The sequence below is a fragment of the Hypanus sabinus genome, unplaced genomic scaffold, assembly GCF_030144855.1.
Source record: "Hypanus sabinus isolate sHypSab1 unplaced genomic scaffold, sHypSab1.hap1 scaffold_1071, whole genome shotgun sequence".
In the NCBI taxonomy this organism is placed as follows: domain Eukaryota; kingdom Metazoa; phylum Chordata; class Chondrichthyes; order Myliobatiformes; family Dasyatidae; genus Hypanus; species Hypanus sabinus.
In genome coordinates, this window is record NW_026779127.1 from 129,891 (window position 1) to 145,250 (window position 15,360).

At 55.7% G+C, this 15,360-nt stretch overlaps 1 protein-coding gene across 1 annotated transcript in view; it reads right to left on the reverse strand.

Annotated features, from left to right (window-relative positions):
* The window catches only part of LOC132386247 (caspase-14-like), an 87,383-nt gene extending 72,505 nt beyond the window's left edge, over window positions 1–14,878 (reverse strand). Inside the window, exon 1 of the mRNA XM_059958522.1 lies at window positions 14,799–14,878. Within this exon, the coding sequence (XP_059814505.1) occupies window positions 14,799–14,808 (10 nt within the window). The 5' untranslated portion in view covers window positions 14,809–14,878. The remainder of the gene's footprint in view (window positions 1–14,798) is intronic.
* Window positions 14,879–15,360: the final 482 nt, after the last annotated feature.

Below are 15,360 nucleotides of genomic sequence, written 5' to 3' on the forward strand. Positions count from 1 at the left end.
GGGACTGTTGTCCTGATCCTGGTAATGTGGGACTGTTGTCCCTGAGCCTGGTGATGTGGGACTGTTGATCCTGATCCTGGTGATGTGAGACTGTTGTCCCTGATCCTGGTGATGTGAGACTGTTGTCCCTGATCCTGGTGATGTAGGACAGTTATCCTGATCCTGGTGATGTTGGATTGTTGTCCTGATCCTGGTGATGTGTGACTGTTGTCCCTGATCCTGGTGATGTGGGACTGTTGTCACTGATCCTGTTGATGTGGGACTGTTGTCCCTGGTCCTGGTGATGTGAGACTGTTGTCCCTGATCCTGGTGATGTGGGACTGTTGTCCCTGATCCTGGTGATGTGAGACTGTTGTCCCTGATCCTGGTGATGTGGGACTGTCGTCCCTGGGCCTGATGATGTGAGACTTTGTCCCTGAGCCTGGTGATGTGGGACTGTTGTCCTGATCCTGGTGAAGTGGGACTGTTGTCCATGATCCTGGGGATGTGGGACTGTTGTCCCTGATCCTGGAGATGTTGGACTGTTGTCCCTGAGCCTGATGATGTGGGACTGTTGTCCTAATCCTGGTGATGTTGGTCTGTCGTCCCTGTGCCTGGTGATGTGGGACTGTTGTCCCTGGTCCTGGTGATGTGAGACTGTTGTCCCTGATCCTGGTGATGTGGGACTGTTGTCCCTGATCCTGGTGATGTGAGACTGTTGTCCCTGATTCTGGTGATGTGGGAATCTTGTCCCTTATCCTGGTGGTGTGGGACTGTTGTCCCTGATCCTGGTGATGTGGGACAGTTGTCCCTGTGCCAGGTGATGTGGGACTGTTGTCCTGATCATGGTGATGTGAGACTGTTGTCCCTGATCCTGGTGATGTGGGACTGTTGTCCCTGATCCTGGTGATGTGGGACTGCTGTCCCTGATCCTGTTCATGTGGGACTGTTGTCCCTGATCCTGGTGATGTGAGACTGTTGTCGCTGATCCTGGTGATGTGGGACTGTTGACCCTGATCCTGGTGATGCGGGACTGTTGTCCCTGATCCTGGTGATGTGAGACTGTTGTCCCTGATCCTCGTGATATAGGACTGTTATCCTGATCCTGGTGATGTTGGATTGTTGTCCTGAGCCTGGTGATGTGGGACTGTTGTCCTCATCTTGGTGATGTGGGACTGCAGTCCTGATCCTGGTGATGTGGGACTGTTGTCTATTGGCCTGGTGATGTGGGACTGTTGTACTGAGCCTGGTGATGTGGGACTGTTGCATTGATCCTGGTGAATTGGGACAGTTGTCCATGATCCTGGTGATGTGGGACTGTTGTCCCTGATCCTGGAGATGTTGGACTGTTGTCCCTGAGCCTGATGATGTGGGACTGTTGTCCTAATCCTGGTGATGTCGGTCTGTTGTCCCTGTGCCTGGTGATGTGGGACTGTCGTCCCTGATCCTGGAGATGTTGGACTGTTGTCCCTGAGGCTGGTGATGTGGGACTGTTGTCTATTGGCCTGGTGATGTGGGACTGTTGTACTGAGCCTGGTGATGTGGGACTGTTGTCCCCAGCCTGGTGATGTGGGACTGTTGCATTGATCCTGGTGATGTGGGACTGTTGTCCTCATCTTGGTGATGTGGGACTATCGTCCCTGATCCTGGTGATGTGGGACTTTTGTCTTGATCCTGGTGATGTGGGTCTGTTGTCCCTGAGCCTGCTGATGTGGGACTGTTGTCCTGATCCTGGTGATGTGGGACTGTTGTCCTCATCTTGGTGATGTGGGACTGTCGTCTCTGAGCCTAATGATGTGTGACAGTTGTCCCTGATCCTGGTAATGTGAGACTGTTGTCCCTGATCCTGGTGATGTGGGACTGTCGTCCCTGAGCCTAATGATGTGTGATTGTTGTCCCTGAGCTTGGTGATGTGGGACTGTTGTCCTGATCCTGGTGATGTGGGACAGTTGTCCATGATCCTGGTGATGTGGGACTGTTGTCCCTGATCCTGGAGATGATGGACTGTTGTCCCTGAGCCTGGTGATGTGGGACTGTTGTCCTAATCCTGGTGATGTCGGTCTGTCGTCCCTGTGCCTGGTGATGTGGGATTGTTGTCCCTGATCCTGGTGATGTGGGACTGCTGTCCCTGATCCTGTTCATGTGGGACTGTTGTCCCTGATCCTGGTGATGTGGGACTGTCGTCCCTGGGCCTGATGATGTGAGACTTTGTCCCTGAGCCTGGTGATGTGGGACTGTTGTCCTGATCCTGGTGAAGTGGGACTGTTGTCCATGATCCTGGGGATGTGGGACTGTTGTCCCTGATCCTGGAGATGTTGGACTGTTGTCCCTGATCCTGGTGATGTGAGACTGTTGTCCCTGATCCTGGTGATGTCAGACTGTTGTCCCTGATCCTGGTGATGTGGGACTGTTGTCCCTGATCCTGGTAATGTGGGACTGTTGTCCCTGTGCCTGATGATGTGGGACGGATGTCCTGATCCTGGTAATGTGAGACTGTTGTCCCTGATCCTGGTGATGTGGAACTGTTGTCCCTGATCCTGGAGATGTGGGTCTGTTGTCCCTGAGCCTGGTGATGTGGGACTTTTGTCCTAATCCTGGTGATGTGGGTCTGTCGTCCCTGAGCCTGCTGATGTGGGACTGTTGTCCCTGATCCTGTTCATGTGGGACTGTTGTCCTGATCCTGGTAATGTGGGACTGTTGTCCCTGAGCCTGGTGATGTGGGACTGTTGATCCTGATCCTGGTGATGTGAGACTGTTGTCCCTGATCCTGGTGATGTGAGACTGTTGTCCCTGATCCTGGTGATGTAGGACAGTTATCCTGATCCTGGTGATGTTGGATTGTTGTCCTGATCCTGGTGATGTGTGACTGTTGTCCCTGATCCTGGTGATGTGGGACTGTTGTCACTGATCCTGGTGATGTGGGACTGTTGTCCCTGGTCCTGGTGATGTGAGACTGTTGTCCCTGATCCTGGTGATGTGGGACTGTTGTCCCTGATCCTGGTGATGTGAGACTGTTGTCCCTGATCCTGGTGATGTGGGACTGTCGTCCCTGGGCCTGATGATGTGAGACTTTGTCCCTGAGCCTGGTGATGTGGGACTGTTGTCCTGATCCTGGTGAAGTGGGACTGTTGTCCATGATCCTGGGGATGTGGGACTGTTGTCCCTGATCCTGGAGATGTTGGACTGTTGTCCCTGAGCCTGATGATGTGGGACTGTTGTCCTAATCCTGGTGATGTTGGTCTGTCGTCCCTGTGCCTGGTGATGTGGGACTGTTGTCCCTGGTCCTGGTGATGTGAGACTGTTGTCCCTGATCCTGGTGATGTGGGACTGTTGTCCCTGATCCTGGTGATGTGAGACTGTTGTCCCTGATTCTGGTGATGTGGGAATCTTGTCCCTTATCCTGGTGGTGTGGGACTGTTGTCCCTGATCCTGGTGATGTGGGACAGTTGTCCCTGTGCCAGGTGATGTGGGACTGTTGTCCTGATCATGGTGATGTGAGACTGTTGTCCCTGATCCTGGTGATGTGGGACTGTTGTCCCTGATCCTGGTGATGTGGGACTGCTGTCCCTGATCCTGTTCATGTGGGACTGTTGTCCCTGATCCTGGTGATGTGAGACTGTTGTCGCTGATCCTGGTGATGTGGGACTGTTGACCCTGATCCTGGTGATGCGGGACTGTTGTCCCTGATCCTGGTGATGTGAGACTGTTGTCCCTGATCCTCGTGATATAGGACTGTTATCCTGATCCTGGTGATGTTGGATTGTTGTCCTGAGCCTGGTGATGTGGGACTGTTGTCCTCATCTTGGTGATGTGGGACTGCAGTCCTGATCCTGGTGATGTGGGACTGTTGTCTATTGGCCTGGTGATGTGGGACTGTTGTACTGAGCCTGGTGATGTGGGACTGTTGCATTGATCCTGGTGAATTGGGACAGTTGTCCATGATCCTGGTGATGTGGGACTGTTGTCCCTGATCCTGGAGATGTTGGACTGTTGTCCCTGAGCCTGATGATGTGGGACTGTTGTCCTAATCCTGGTGATGTCGGTCTGTCGTCCCTGTGCCTGGTGATGTGGGACTGTCGTCCCTGATCCTGGAGATGTTGGACTGTTGTCCCTGAGGCTGGTGATGTGGGACTGTTGTCTATTGGCCTGGTGATGTGGGACTGTTGTACTGAGCCTGGTGATGTGGGACTGTTGTCCCCAGCCTGGTGATGTGGGACTGTTGCATTGATCCTGGTGATGTGGGACTGTTGTCCTCATCTTGGTGATGTGGGACTATCGTCCCTGATCCTGGTGATGTGGGACTTTTGTCTTGATCCTGGTGATGTGGGTCTGTTGTCCCTGAGCCTGCTGATGTGGGACTGTTGTCCTGATCCTGGTGATGTGGGACTGTTGTCCTCATCTTGGTGATGTGGGACTGTCGTCTCTGAGCCTAATGATGTGTGACAGTTGTCCCTGATCCTGGTAATGTGAGACTGTTGTCCCTGATCCTGGTGATGTGGGACTGTCGTCCCTGAGCCTAATGATGTGTGATTGTTGTCCCTGAGCTTGGTGATGTGGGACTGTTGTCCTGATCCTGGTGATGTGGGACAGTTGTCCATGATCCTGGTGATGTGGGACTGTTGTCCCTGATCCTGGAGATGATGGACTGTTGTCCCTGAGCCTGGTGATGTGGGACTGTTGTCCTAATCCTGGTGATGTCGGTCTGTCGTCCCTGTGCCTGGTGATGTGGGATTGTTGTCCCTGATCCTGGTGATGTGGGACTGCTGTCCCTGATCCTGTTCATGTGGGACTGTTGTCCCTGATCCTGGTGATGTGGGACTGTTGTCCCTGATCCCAGTGATGTGGGACCGTTGTCCCTGATCCTGGTGATGTGAGACTGTTGTCCCTGATCCTGGTGATGTGGGAATGTTGTCCCTGATCCTGGTGATTTGAGACTGTTGTCCCTGATCCTGGTGATGTGGGACTGTTGTCCCTGATCCTGGTAATGTGGGACTGTTGTCCCTGATCCCGGGGATATGAGACTGTTGTCCCTGATCCTCGTGATGTAGGACTGTTATCCTGATCCTGGTGATGTTGGATTGTTGTCCTGAGCCTGGTGATGTGGGACTGTTGTCCTCATCTTCGTGATGTGGGACTGTAGTCCTGATCCTGGTGATGTGGGACTGTTGTCTATGAGCCTGGTGCTGTGGGACTGTTGTACTGAGCCTGGTGATGTGGGACTGTTGTCCCGAGCCTTGTGATGTGGGACTGTTGCATTGATCCTTGTGATGTGGGACTGTTGTCCTCATCTTGGTGATGTGGGACTGTCGTCCCTGATCCTGGTGATGTGGGTCTGTTTTCCTGATCCTGGTGATGTGGGACTGTTGTCCCTGTGCCTGATGATGTGAGACTGTTGTCCCTGAGCCTGCTGATGTGGGACTGTTGTCCTGATCCTGGTAATGTTGGACTATTGTCCCTGATCCTGGTGATGTGGGACTGTTGTCCTGATCCTGGTAATGTTGGACTATTGTCCCTGATCCTGGTGATGTGGGACTGTTGTTCCTAATCCTGGTGATGTGAGACTGTTGTCCCTGATCCCGGTGATGTGGGACTGTTGTCCCTGATCCTGGTGATGCGGGACTGTTGTCCCTGATCCTGGTGATGTGAGACTGTTGTCCCTGATCATGGTGATGTGGGAATGTTGTCCCTGATCCCTGTGAAATGAGACTGTTGTCCCTGATCCTCGTGATGTAGGACTGTTATCCTGATCCTGGTGATGTTGGATTGTTGTCCTCAGCCTGGTGATGTGGGACTGTTGTCTATGAGCCTGGTGATGTGGGACTGTTGTACTGAGCCTGGTGATGTGGGACTGTTGTACTGAGCCTGGTGATGTTGGACTGTTGCATTGATCCTGGTGATGTGGGACTGTTGTCCTCATCTTGGTGATGTGGGACTGTCGTCCCTGATCCTGGTGATGTGGGACTGTTGTCCTGATCCTGGTGATGTGGGACTGTTGTCCCTGTGCCTGATGATGTGAGACTATTGTCCCTGAGCCTGCTGATGTGGGACTGTTGTCCTGATCCTGGTAATGTGGGACTGTTGTCCCTAATCCTGGTGATGTGGGACTGTTGTCCCTGATCCTGGTAATGTGGGACTGTTGTCCCTGATCCTGGTGATGTGGGACTGTCGTCCCTGATCCTGGTGATGTGGGATTGTTGTCCTGATCCTGGTGATGTGGGACTGTTGTCCCTGTGCCTGGTGATGTGGGACTGATGTCCTGATCCTGGTAATGTGGGACTGTTGTCCCTGATCCTGGTGATGTGGAACTGTTGTCCCTGATCCTGGTGATGTGAGACTGCTGTCCCTGATCTTGTTCATGTGGGACTGTTGTCCCTGATCCTGGTGATGTGGAACTGTTGTCCCTGATCCTGGTGATGTGAGACTGCTGTCCCTGATCTTGTTCATGTGGGACTGTTGTCCCTGATGCTGGTGATGTGGATCTGTTGTCCCTGATCCTGGAGATGTGGGACTGTTGTCCCTGAGCCTGGTGATGTGGGATTGTTGTCCTAATCCTGGTGATGTGGGTCTGTCGTCCCTGAGCCTGCTGATGTGGGACTGTTGTCCCTGATCCTGTTCATGTGGGACTGTTGTCCTGATCCTGGTGATGTGGGACTGTCCTCCCTGATCCTGGTGATGTGAGCCTGTTGTCCCTGATCCTGGTGATGTGGGACTGTTGTCCCTGATCCTGGTGATGTTGGACTGTTGTTCCTGATCCTGGTGATGTGGGTCTGTCGTCCCTGAGCCTGCTGATGTGGGTCTGTTGTCCCTGATCCTGTTCATGTGGGACTGTTGTCCTGATCCTGGTGATGTGGGACTGTTGTCCCTGATCCTGGTGATGCGGGACTGTTGTCCCTGATCCCGGTGATGTGAGACTGTTGTCCCTGATCCTGGTGATGTGGGAATGTTGTCCCTGATCCTGTTGATGTTGAACTGTTATCCTGAGCCTGGTGATGTTGCATTGTTGTCCTCATCTTGGTGATGTGGGACTGTTGCATTGATCCTGGTGATGTGACACTGTTGTCCTGTTCCTGGTGATGTGGGACTGTTGTCCCTGATCCTGGTGATGTGGGACTGTTGTCCCTGTTCCTGGTGATGTGGGACTGTTGTCCCTGATCCTGGTGATGTGAGACTGTTGTCCCTGATCCTGGTGATGTGGGACTGTTGTCCCTGATCCTGGTGATGTGGGACTGTGGTCCCTGATCCTGGTGATGTGGGACTGTTGTCCCTGATCCTGGTGATGTGAGACTGTTGTCCCTCATCCTGGTGATGTGGGACTGTTGTCCCTGATCCTTGTGATGTGGTACTGTTGTCCCTGATCCTGGTGATGTGAGACTGTTGTCTCTGATCCTGGTGATGTGAGACTGTTGTCCTGATCCTGGTGATGTGGGACTGTTCTCCCTGATCCTGGTGATGTGGGACTGTTGTCCCTGATCCTGGTGATGTGGGACTGTCGTCCCTGAGCCTGATGATGTGAGACTGTTGTCCCTGAGCCTGGTGATGTGGGACTGTTGTCCTGATCCTGGTGATGTGAGACAGTTGTCCATGATCCTGGTGATGTGGGACTGTTGTCCCTGATCCTGGAGATGTGTGACTGTTGTCCCTGAGCCTTGTGATGTGGGACTGTTGTCCTAATCCTGGTGATGTGGGAATGCTGTCCTTGATCCTGTTCATGTGGGACTGTTGTTCCTGATCCTGGTGATGTGAGACTGTTGTCCCTGATCCCGGTGATGTGGGACTGTTGTCCCTGATCCTGGTGATGCGGGACTGTTGTCCCCGATCCTGGTGATGTGAGACTGTTGTCCCTGATCCTGGTGATGTGAGAATGTTGTCCCTGATCCCTGTGATATGAGACTGTTGTCCCTGATCCTCGTGATGTTGGACTGTTATCCTGATCCTGGTGATGATGGATTGTTGTCCTGAGCCTGGTGATGTGGGACTGTTGTCCTCATCTTCGTGATGTGGGACTGTCGTCCCTGATCCAGGTGATGTGGGACTGTTGTACTGAGCCTGGTGATGTGGGACTGTTGTACTGAGCCTGGTGATGTTGGACTGTTGCATTGATCCTGGTGATGTGGGACTGTTGTCCTCATCTTGGTGATGTGGGACTGTCGTCCCTGATCCTGGTGATGTGGGACTGTTGTCCTGATCCTGGTGATGTGGGACTTTTGTCCCTGTGCCTGATGATGTGAGACTGTTGTCCCTGAGCCTGCTGATGTGGGACTGATGTCCTGAACCTGGTAATGTGGGACTGTTGTCCCTGATCCTGGTGATGTGGAACTGTTGTCCCTGATCCTGGAGATGTGGGACTGTTGTCCTAATCCTGGTGATGTGGGTCTGTCGTCCCTGAGCCTGCTGATGTGGGACTGTTGTCCCTGATCCTGTTCATGTGGGACTGTTGTCCTGATCCTGGTGAAGTGGGACTGTCCTCCCTGATCCTGGTGATGTGAGCCTGTTGTCCCTGAGCCTGGTGATGTGGGACTGTTGTCCCTCATCCCCGTGATGTGAGACCGTTGTCCCTGATCCTGGTGATGTGGGAATGTTGTCCCTGATCCTGGTGATGTGGGACTGCTGTTCCTGATCCTGTTCATGTGGGACTATTGTCCCTGATCCTGGTGATGTGGGACTGTTGTCCCTGATCCTGGTGATGTGGGACTGTTGTCCCTGATCCTGGTGATGTGGGACTGTTGTCCCTGATCCTGGTGATGCGGGACTGTTGTCCCTGATCCCGGTGATGTGAGACTGTTGTCCCAGATCCTGGTGACGTGGGAATGTTTTCCCTGATCCTGGTGATGTTGGATTGTTGTCCTGATCCTGGTGATGTGGGACTGTTGCATTGATCCTGGTGATGTGGGACTGTTGTCCTGTTCCTGGTGATGTGGGACTGTTGTCCCTGATCCTGGTGATGTGGGACTGTTGTCCCTGTTCCTGGTGATGTGGGACTGTTGTCCTGATCCTGGTGATGTGAGACTGTTGTCCCTGATCCTGGTGATGTGAGACTGTTACCCTGATCCTGGTGATGTGGGTCTGTCGTCCCTGAGCCTGTTGATGTGGGACTGTTGTCCCTGATTCTGGTGATATTGGATTGTTGTCCTGATCCTGGTGATGTGGGACTGTTGTCCCTGATCCTCGTGATGTGAGACTGTTGTTCCTGATCCTTGTGATGTGGGACTGTGGTCCCTGATCCTGGTGATGTAGGACTGTTGTCCCTGATCCTGGTGATGTGAGACTGTTGTCCCTGATCCTGGTGATGTGGGACTGTTGTCCCTGATCCTGGTGATGTGGGACTGTTGTCCCTGATCCTGGTGATGTGAGACTGTTGTCCCTGATCCTGGTGATGTGGGACTGTTGTCCCTGATCCTGGTGATGTGGGACTGTTGTCCCTGATCCTGGTGATGTGAGACTGTTATCCCTGATCCTGGTGATGTGAGACTGTTGTCTTGATCCTGGTGATGTGGGACTGTTGTCCCTGATCCTGGTGATGTGGGACTGTTGTCCCTGATCCTGGTGATGTGAGACTGTTGTCCCTGATCCTGGTGATGTGAGACTGTTGTCCCTGATCCTGGTGATGTAGGACTGTTATTCTGATCCTGGTGATGTGGGACTGTTGTCCCTGATCCTGGTGATGTGAGACTGTTATCCTGATCCTGGTGATGTGGGTCTGTCGTCCCTGAGCCTGGTGATGTGGGACTGTTGTCCCTGATCCTGGTGATGTGAGACTGTTGTCCCTGATCCTGGTGATGTGAGACTGTTGTCCCTGATCCTGGTGATGTGAGACTGTTGTCCCTGATCCTGGTGATGTAGGACTGTTATTCTGATCCTGGTGATGTGGGACTGTTGTCCCTGATCCTGGTGATGTGAGACTGTTATCCTGATCCTGGTGATGTGGGTCTGTCGTCCCTGAGCCTGGTGATGTGGGACTGTTGTCCCTGATCCTGGTGATATTGGATTGTTGTCCTGATCCTGGTGATGTGGGACTGTTGTCCCTGATCCTGGTGATGTGAGACTGTTGTCCCTGATCCTGGTGATGTGGGACTGTGGTCCCTGATCCTGGTGATGTAGGACTGTTGTCCCTGATCCTGGTGATGTGAGACTGTTCTCCCTGATCCTGGTGATGTGGGACTGTTGTCCCTGATCCTGGTGATGTGAGACTGTTGTCCCTGATCCTGGTGATGTGGGACTGTTGTCCCTGATCCTGGTGATGTGGGACTGTTGTCCCTGATCCTGGTGATGTGGGACTGTTGTCCCTGATCCTGGTGATGTGAGACTGTTGTCCCTGATCCTGGTGATGTGGGACTGTTGTCCCTGATCCTGGTGATGTGAGACTGCTGTCCCTGATCCTGGTGATGTGGGACTGTTGTCCCTGATCCTGGTGATGTGGGACTGTTGTCCCTGGTCCTGGTGATGTGAGACTGTTGTACCTGATCCTGGTGATGTGGGACTGTTGTCCCTGATCCTGGTGATGTGAGACTGTTGTCCCTGATCCTGGTGATGTGGGACTGTTGTCCCTGATCCTGGTGATGTGGGACTGTCGTCCCTGATCCTGGAGATGTTGGACTGTTGTCCCTGAGGCTGGTGATGTGGGACTGTTGTCCTAATCCTGGTGATGTCGGTCTGTCGTCCCTGTGCCTGGTGATGTGGGACTGTTGTCCCTGATCCTGGTGATGTGAGACTGTTGTCCTGATCCTAGTGATGTGGGACTGTTGTCCTGTTCCTGGTGATGTGGGAATGTTGTCCCTGATCCTGGTGATGTGGGACTGTTGGCCTGATCCTGGTGATGTGGGACTGTTGTCCCTGATCCTGGAGATGTGGGACTGTTGTCCCTGATCCTGGTGATGTGCGACTGTTGTCCCTGATCCTGGAGATGTGAGACTGTTATCCCTGATCCTGGTGATGTAGGACTGTTGTCCCTGATCCTGGTGATGTGGGACTGTTGTCCCTGATCCTGGTGATGTGGGACTGTTGTCCCTCATCCCGGTGCTGTGGGACTGTTGTCCCTGATCCCGGTGATGTGAGACTGTTGTCCCTGATCCTGGTGATGTGGGAATGTTGTCCCTGATCCTGGTGATGTGGGAATGTTGTCCCTGATCCTGGTGATGTGGGACTGTTGTCCCTGATCCCGGTGATGTGAGACTGTTGTCCCTGATCCTGGTGATGTGGGACTGTCGTCCTGATCCTGGTGATGTGGGACTGTTGTTCTGATCCTGGTGATGTGGGACTGTCGTCCCTGATCCTGGTGATATGGGACTGTTGTCCCTGATCCTGGTGATGAGGGACTGTTGTCCCTGATCCTGGTGATGTGAGACTGTTGTCCCTGATCCTGGAGATGTGGGACTGTTGTCCCTGATCCTGGTGATGTGAAATGACATTCCAACTTTCAACTCCACTTTCAACGGGACGGCTGCAGAAGTTTGCAGCTTGGAACTTGCAGAGGATGATGAAAGAGAGGTGAGGAGGGATTTTTGAGCCCGATCATGGCCACAGGCGGCTGTGGAGACCGAGTCTTTTGCTATATTTAAGGCGGAGGTTGACATGTACTTAATTAATCAAGGTGTCAAAAGTTATGGGGAGAAGGCAGGTAGATGGGGTCGAGAGGGGTGGAATGGTGCAGCAGACTCAATGGGCCGAATGGCCTAATTTGGATCTGATAGTCAATTGCAGTTTGTTGGAGGGTCCGGTAAAGGACAGACAACATTTCAGGGGTCTCAGCCCGTACATTTTCCCACAGATGCTGCCTGGCCTGCTCAGTTCCAGCAGCATTTTCAGTGAAAGCCCCTCTCCAGCTTCGTGATATCCTCCCTCTCTCAGAGAATCCAAAGTACATTTTAGAATCTGAGTATATGCTCGTTCTACAAACTTGAGATCTGTCTCCTAATGGGCAGCCACAAGACAAAGATACCCAATAAAACCCTTAACAAAGATCGTCACACCCCCAGGGGGCAAAGAGAGAGAAAAAGCAGAAACCTTGTGAACAATGAACACAGACAAATGACGTTCAGAACTGACGACCCCGAGCATTTTGTCCACAGACCCTCAGTTCAGCGCAGAGCCGAGTAAAGGTCGTGGAGCAGTGACCTGAACCGGCCCATCCCTCACCTCCGACCACGACACCCTGACCTTTCCACTCTGGCCCAGTGTGAAATCTTCCACAGACTGGAGGGCACCACCTCTATTCGGGCCTTTCAGATTTCCCAAATCATCTTCCGTACACCCCCTCCCTGGCACCCCCCACCCCTTCTCCCACCTCCCTCTCCCCCCACCCCTTCTCCCACCTCCCTCTCCCCCCACCCCTTCTCCCACCTCCCTCTCCCCCCACCCCTTCTCCCACCTCCTTCTCCACCCCACCCCTTCTCCCACCTCCCTCCCCCCACCCCTTCTCAAACCTCCCTCTCCCCCCACCCCTTCTCCCACCTCCCTCACCCCCCACCCCTTCTCCCACCTCCCTCTCCCCCCACCCCTTCTCCCACCTCCCTCTCCCCCCACCCCTTCTCCCACCTCCCTCTCCCCCCACCCCTTCTCAAACCTCCCTCTCCCCCACCCCTTCTCCCATCTCCCTCTCCCCCCACCCCTTCTCCCACCTCCCTCTCCCCCCACCCCTTCTCCCACCTCCCTCTCCCCCCACCCCTTCTCCCCCCACCCCTTCTCCCACCTCCCTCTCCCCCCACCCCTTCTCAAACCTCCCTCCCCCCACCCCTTCACCCACCTCCCTCTCCCCCCACCCCTTCTCCCACCTCCCTCTCCCCCCACCCCTTCTCCCTCTCCCCCCACCCCTTCTCCCCCACCCCTCCCACCTCCCTCTCCCCCACCCCTTCTCCCACCTCCCTCTCCCCCCACCCCTTCTCCCCCCACCCCTTCTCCCACCTCCCTCTCCCCCCACCCCTTCTCCCACCTCCATCTCCACCCCACCCCTTCTCCCCCCACCCCTTCTCCCACCTCCCTCTCCCCCCACCCCTTCTCCCTCTCCCCCCACCCCTTCTCCCCACCCCTCCCACCTCCCTCTCCCCCACCCCTTCTCCCACCTCCCTCTCCCCCCACCCCTTCTCCCACCTCCCTCTCCCCCCACCCCTTCTCCCACCTCGTTCTCCACTCCACCCCTTCTCCCACCTCCCTCTCCCCCCACCCCTTCTCCCACCTCCCTCTCCCCCACCCCTTCTCCCACCTCTCTCCCCCACCCCGTCTCAAACCTCCCTCTCCCCCCACCCCTTCTCCCACTTCCCTCTCCCCCCACCCCTTCTCCCACCTCCCTCTCCCCCCACCCCTTCTCCCACCTCCCTCTCCCCCACCCCTTCTCAAACCTCCCTCCCCCCACCCCTTCTCCCACCTCCCTCTCCCCCCACCCCTTCTCAAACCTCCCTCTCCCCCCACCCCTTCTCCCCCCACCCCTTCTCCCACCTCCCTCCCCCCACCCCTTCTCAAACCTCCCTCCCCCCACCCCTTCACACACCTCCCTCTCCCCCCACCCCTTCTCCCACCTCCATCTCCACCCCACCCCTTCTCCCACCTCCCTCTCCCCCCACCCCTTCTCCCCCCACCCCTCCCACCTCCCTCTCCCCCCACCCCTTCTCCCCCCACCCCTTCTCCCACCTCCCTCTCCCCCCACCCCTTCTCCCACCTCGTTCTCCACCCCACCCCTTCTCCCACCTCCCTCTCCCCCCACCCCTTCTCCCACCTCCCTCCCCCACCCCTTCTCCCACCTCTCTCCCCCACCCCTTCTCAAACCTCCCTCTCCCCCCACCCCTTCTCCCACCTCCATCTCCCCCCACCCCTTCTCCCACCTCCCTCTCCCCCTACCCCTTCTCCCACCTCCCTCTCCCCCCACCCCTTCTCCCCCCACCCCTTCTCCCACCTCCCTCTCCCCCCACCCCTTCTCAAACGTCCCTCCCCCCACCCCTTCTCCCACCTCCCTCTCCCCCCACCCCTTCTCCCACCTCCATCTCCCCCCCACCCCTTCTCCCCCCACCCCTTCTCCCACCTCCCTCTCCCCCCACCCCTTCTCCCACCTCCCTCTCCCCCCACCCCTTCTCCCCCCACCCCTCCCACCTCCCTCTCCCCCCACCCGTTCTCCCCCACCCCTTCTCCCACCTCACTCTCCCCCCACCCCTTCTCCCACCTCCCTCTCCCCCCACCCCTTCTCCCACCTCCCTCTCCCCCCACCCCTTCTCCCACCTCCTTCTCCCCCAGAAACGTTCTCCCACCCTCCCCCACACCCCTTCTCCCACCTCCCTCTCCCCCACACCCCTTCTCCCACCTCCCTCTCCCCCCCAACTGTTCTCCCACCTCCCTCTCCCCACACCCCTTCTCCCACCTCCCTCTCCCCCCCAACTGTTCTCCCACCTCCCTCTCCCCCCACCCCTTCTCCCACCTCCCTCTCCCCCCACCCCTTCTCCCACCTCCTTCTCCCCCAGAAACGTTCTCCCACCCTCTCCCCCGAACCCCTTCTCCCACCTCCCTTCCCCCCCCACCCATTCTCCCACCTCCCTCTCCCCCCCATAACGTCCGGAGTATTGGGGCATGTCTGGTCACTCGTTAATCACCGGCAACGTTCCCAGATGGGGAGAGTGAGGAAAGCAGGAATGAGGGGAGAGGGAGAGTGAGACGTTGGAGGGAGCGAGACAAAGAGGGAAGTGGGGTACTGTGGGGGGAAGTGAGATAGTAGAGGGGGGGAAGGGAGAGAGAGAAATTGAGAGGTTGGGATTTCGGGGACCCAACACAAGGGTCTCGTGACACCTCCCAGAGTCGGGATCCCCCTCCCCCCCCCACCGCTCGGCCGGACGCCGACTCACCGGCAGACATTCCTGCAGCATTCCACAGGTAATTTCTGACATGCCCATTCCCAACCCGGAACAGATACACTCACTTTAACCCTACACTCCCCGTTCTGCAGTTCAAACCCCTCCCTCACCCCACCAATCTCTGTAACCCTACACTCCCCGTCCTCCTGTTCAAACCCCTCCCTATCTCTGTAACCCCTACACACCCGATCTCCTGTTCAAACCTCCCTCACCCCCTCCCTATCTCTGTAACCCTTACGCTCCCCATCCTGTTCAAACCCCTCCCTCACCCCCTCCCTATCTCTGTAACCCTTACACTCCCCGTCCTCCTGTTGAAACCCCTCCCTATCTCTGTAACCCCTACACTCCCCATCCTCCTGTTCAAACCCCTCCCTCATGCCTCGCCCCCCCCCCCCCCCCAGTCTCCCAGTGACGACCCAGACACCGGACGGTTAATGTTGACGCTTTATTTCGTTATGGAGCTCGATCCGTGCATCTTGTCCACCCGGACGGTCGGAGACCAGGGCGAGGGAAGAGTCTGTTGGTGGGAAGTAGGGAGTCGGGGTAGGAGGGG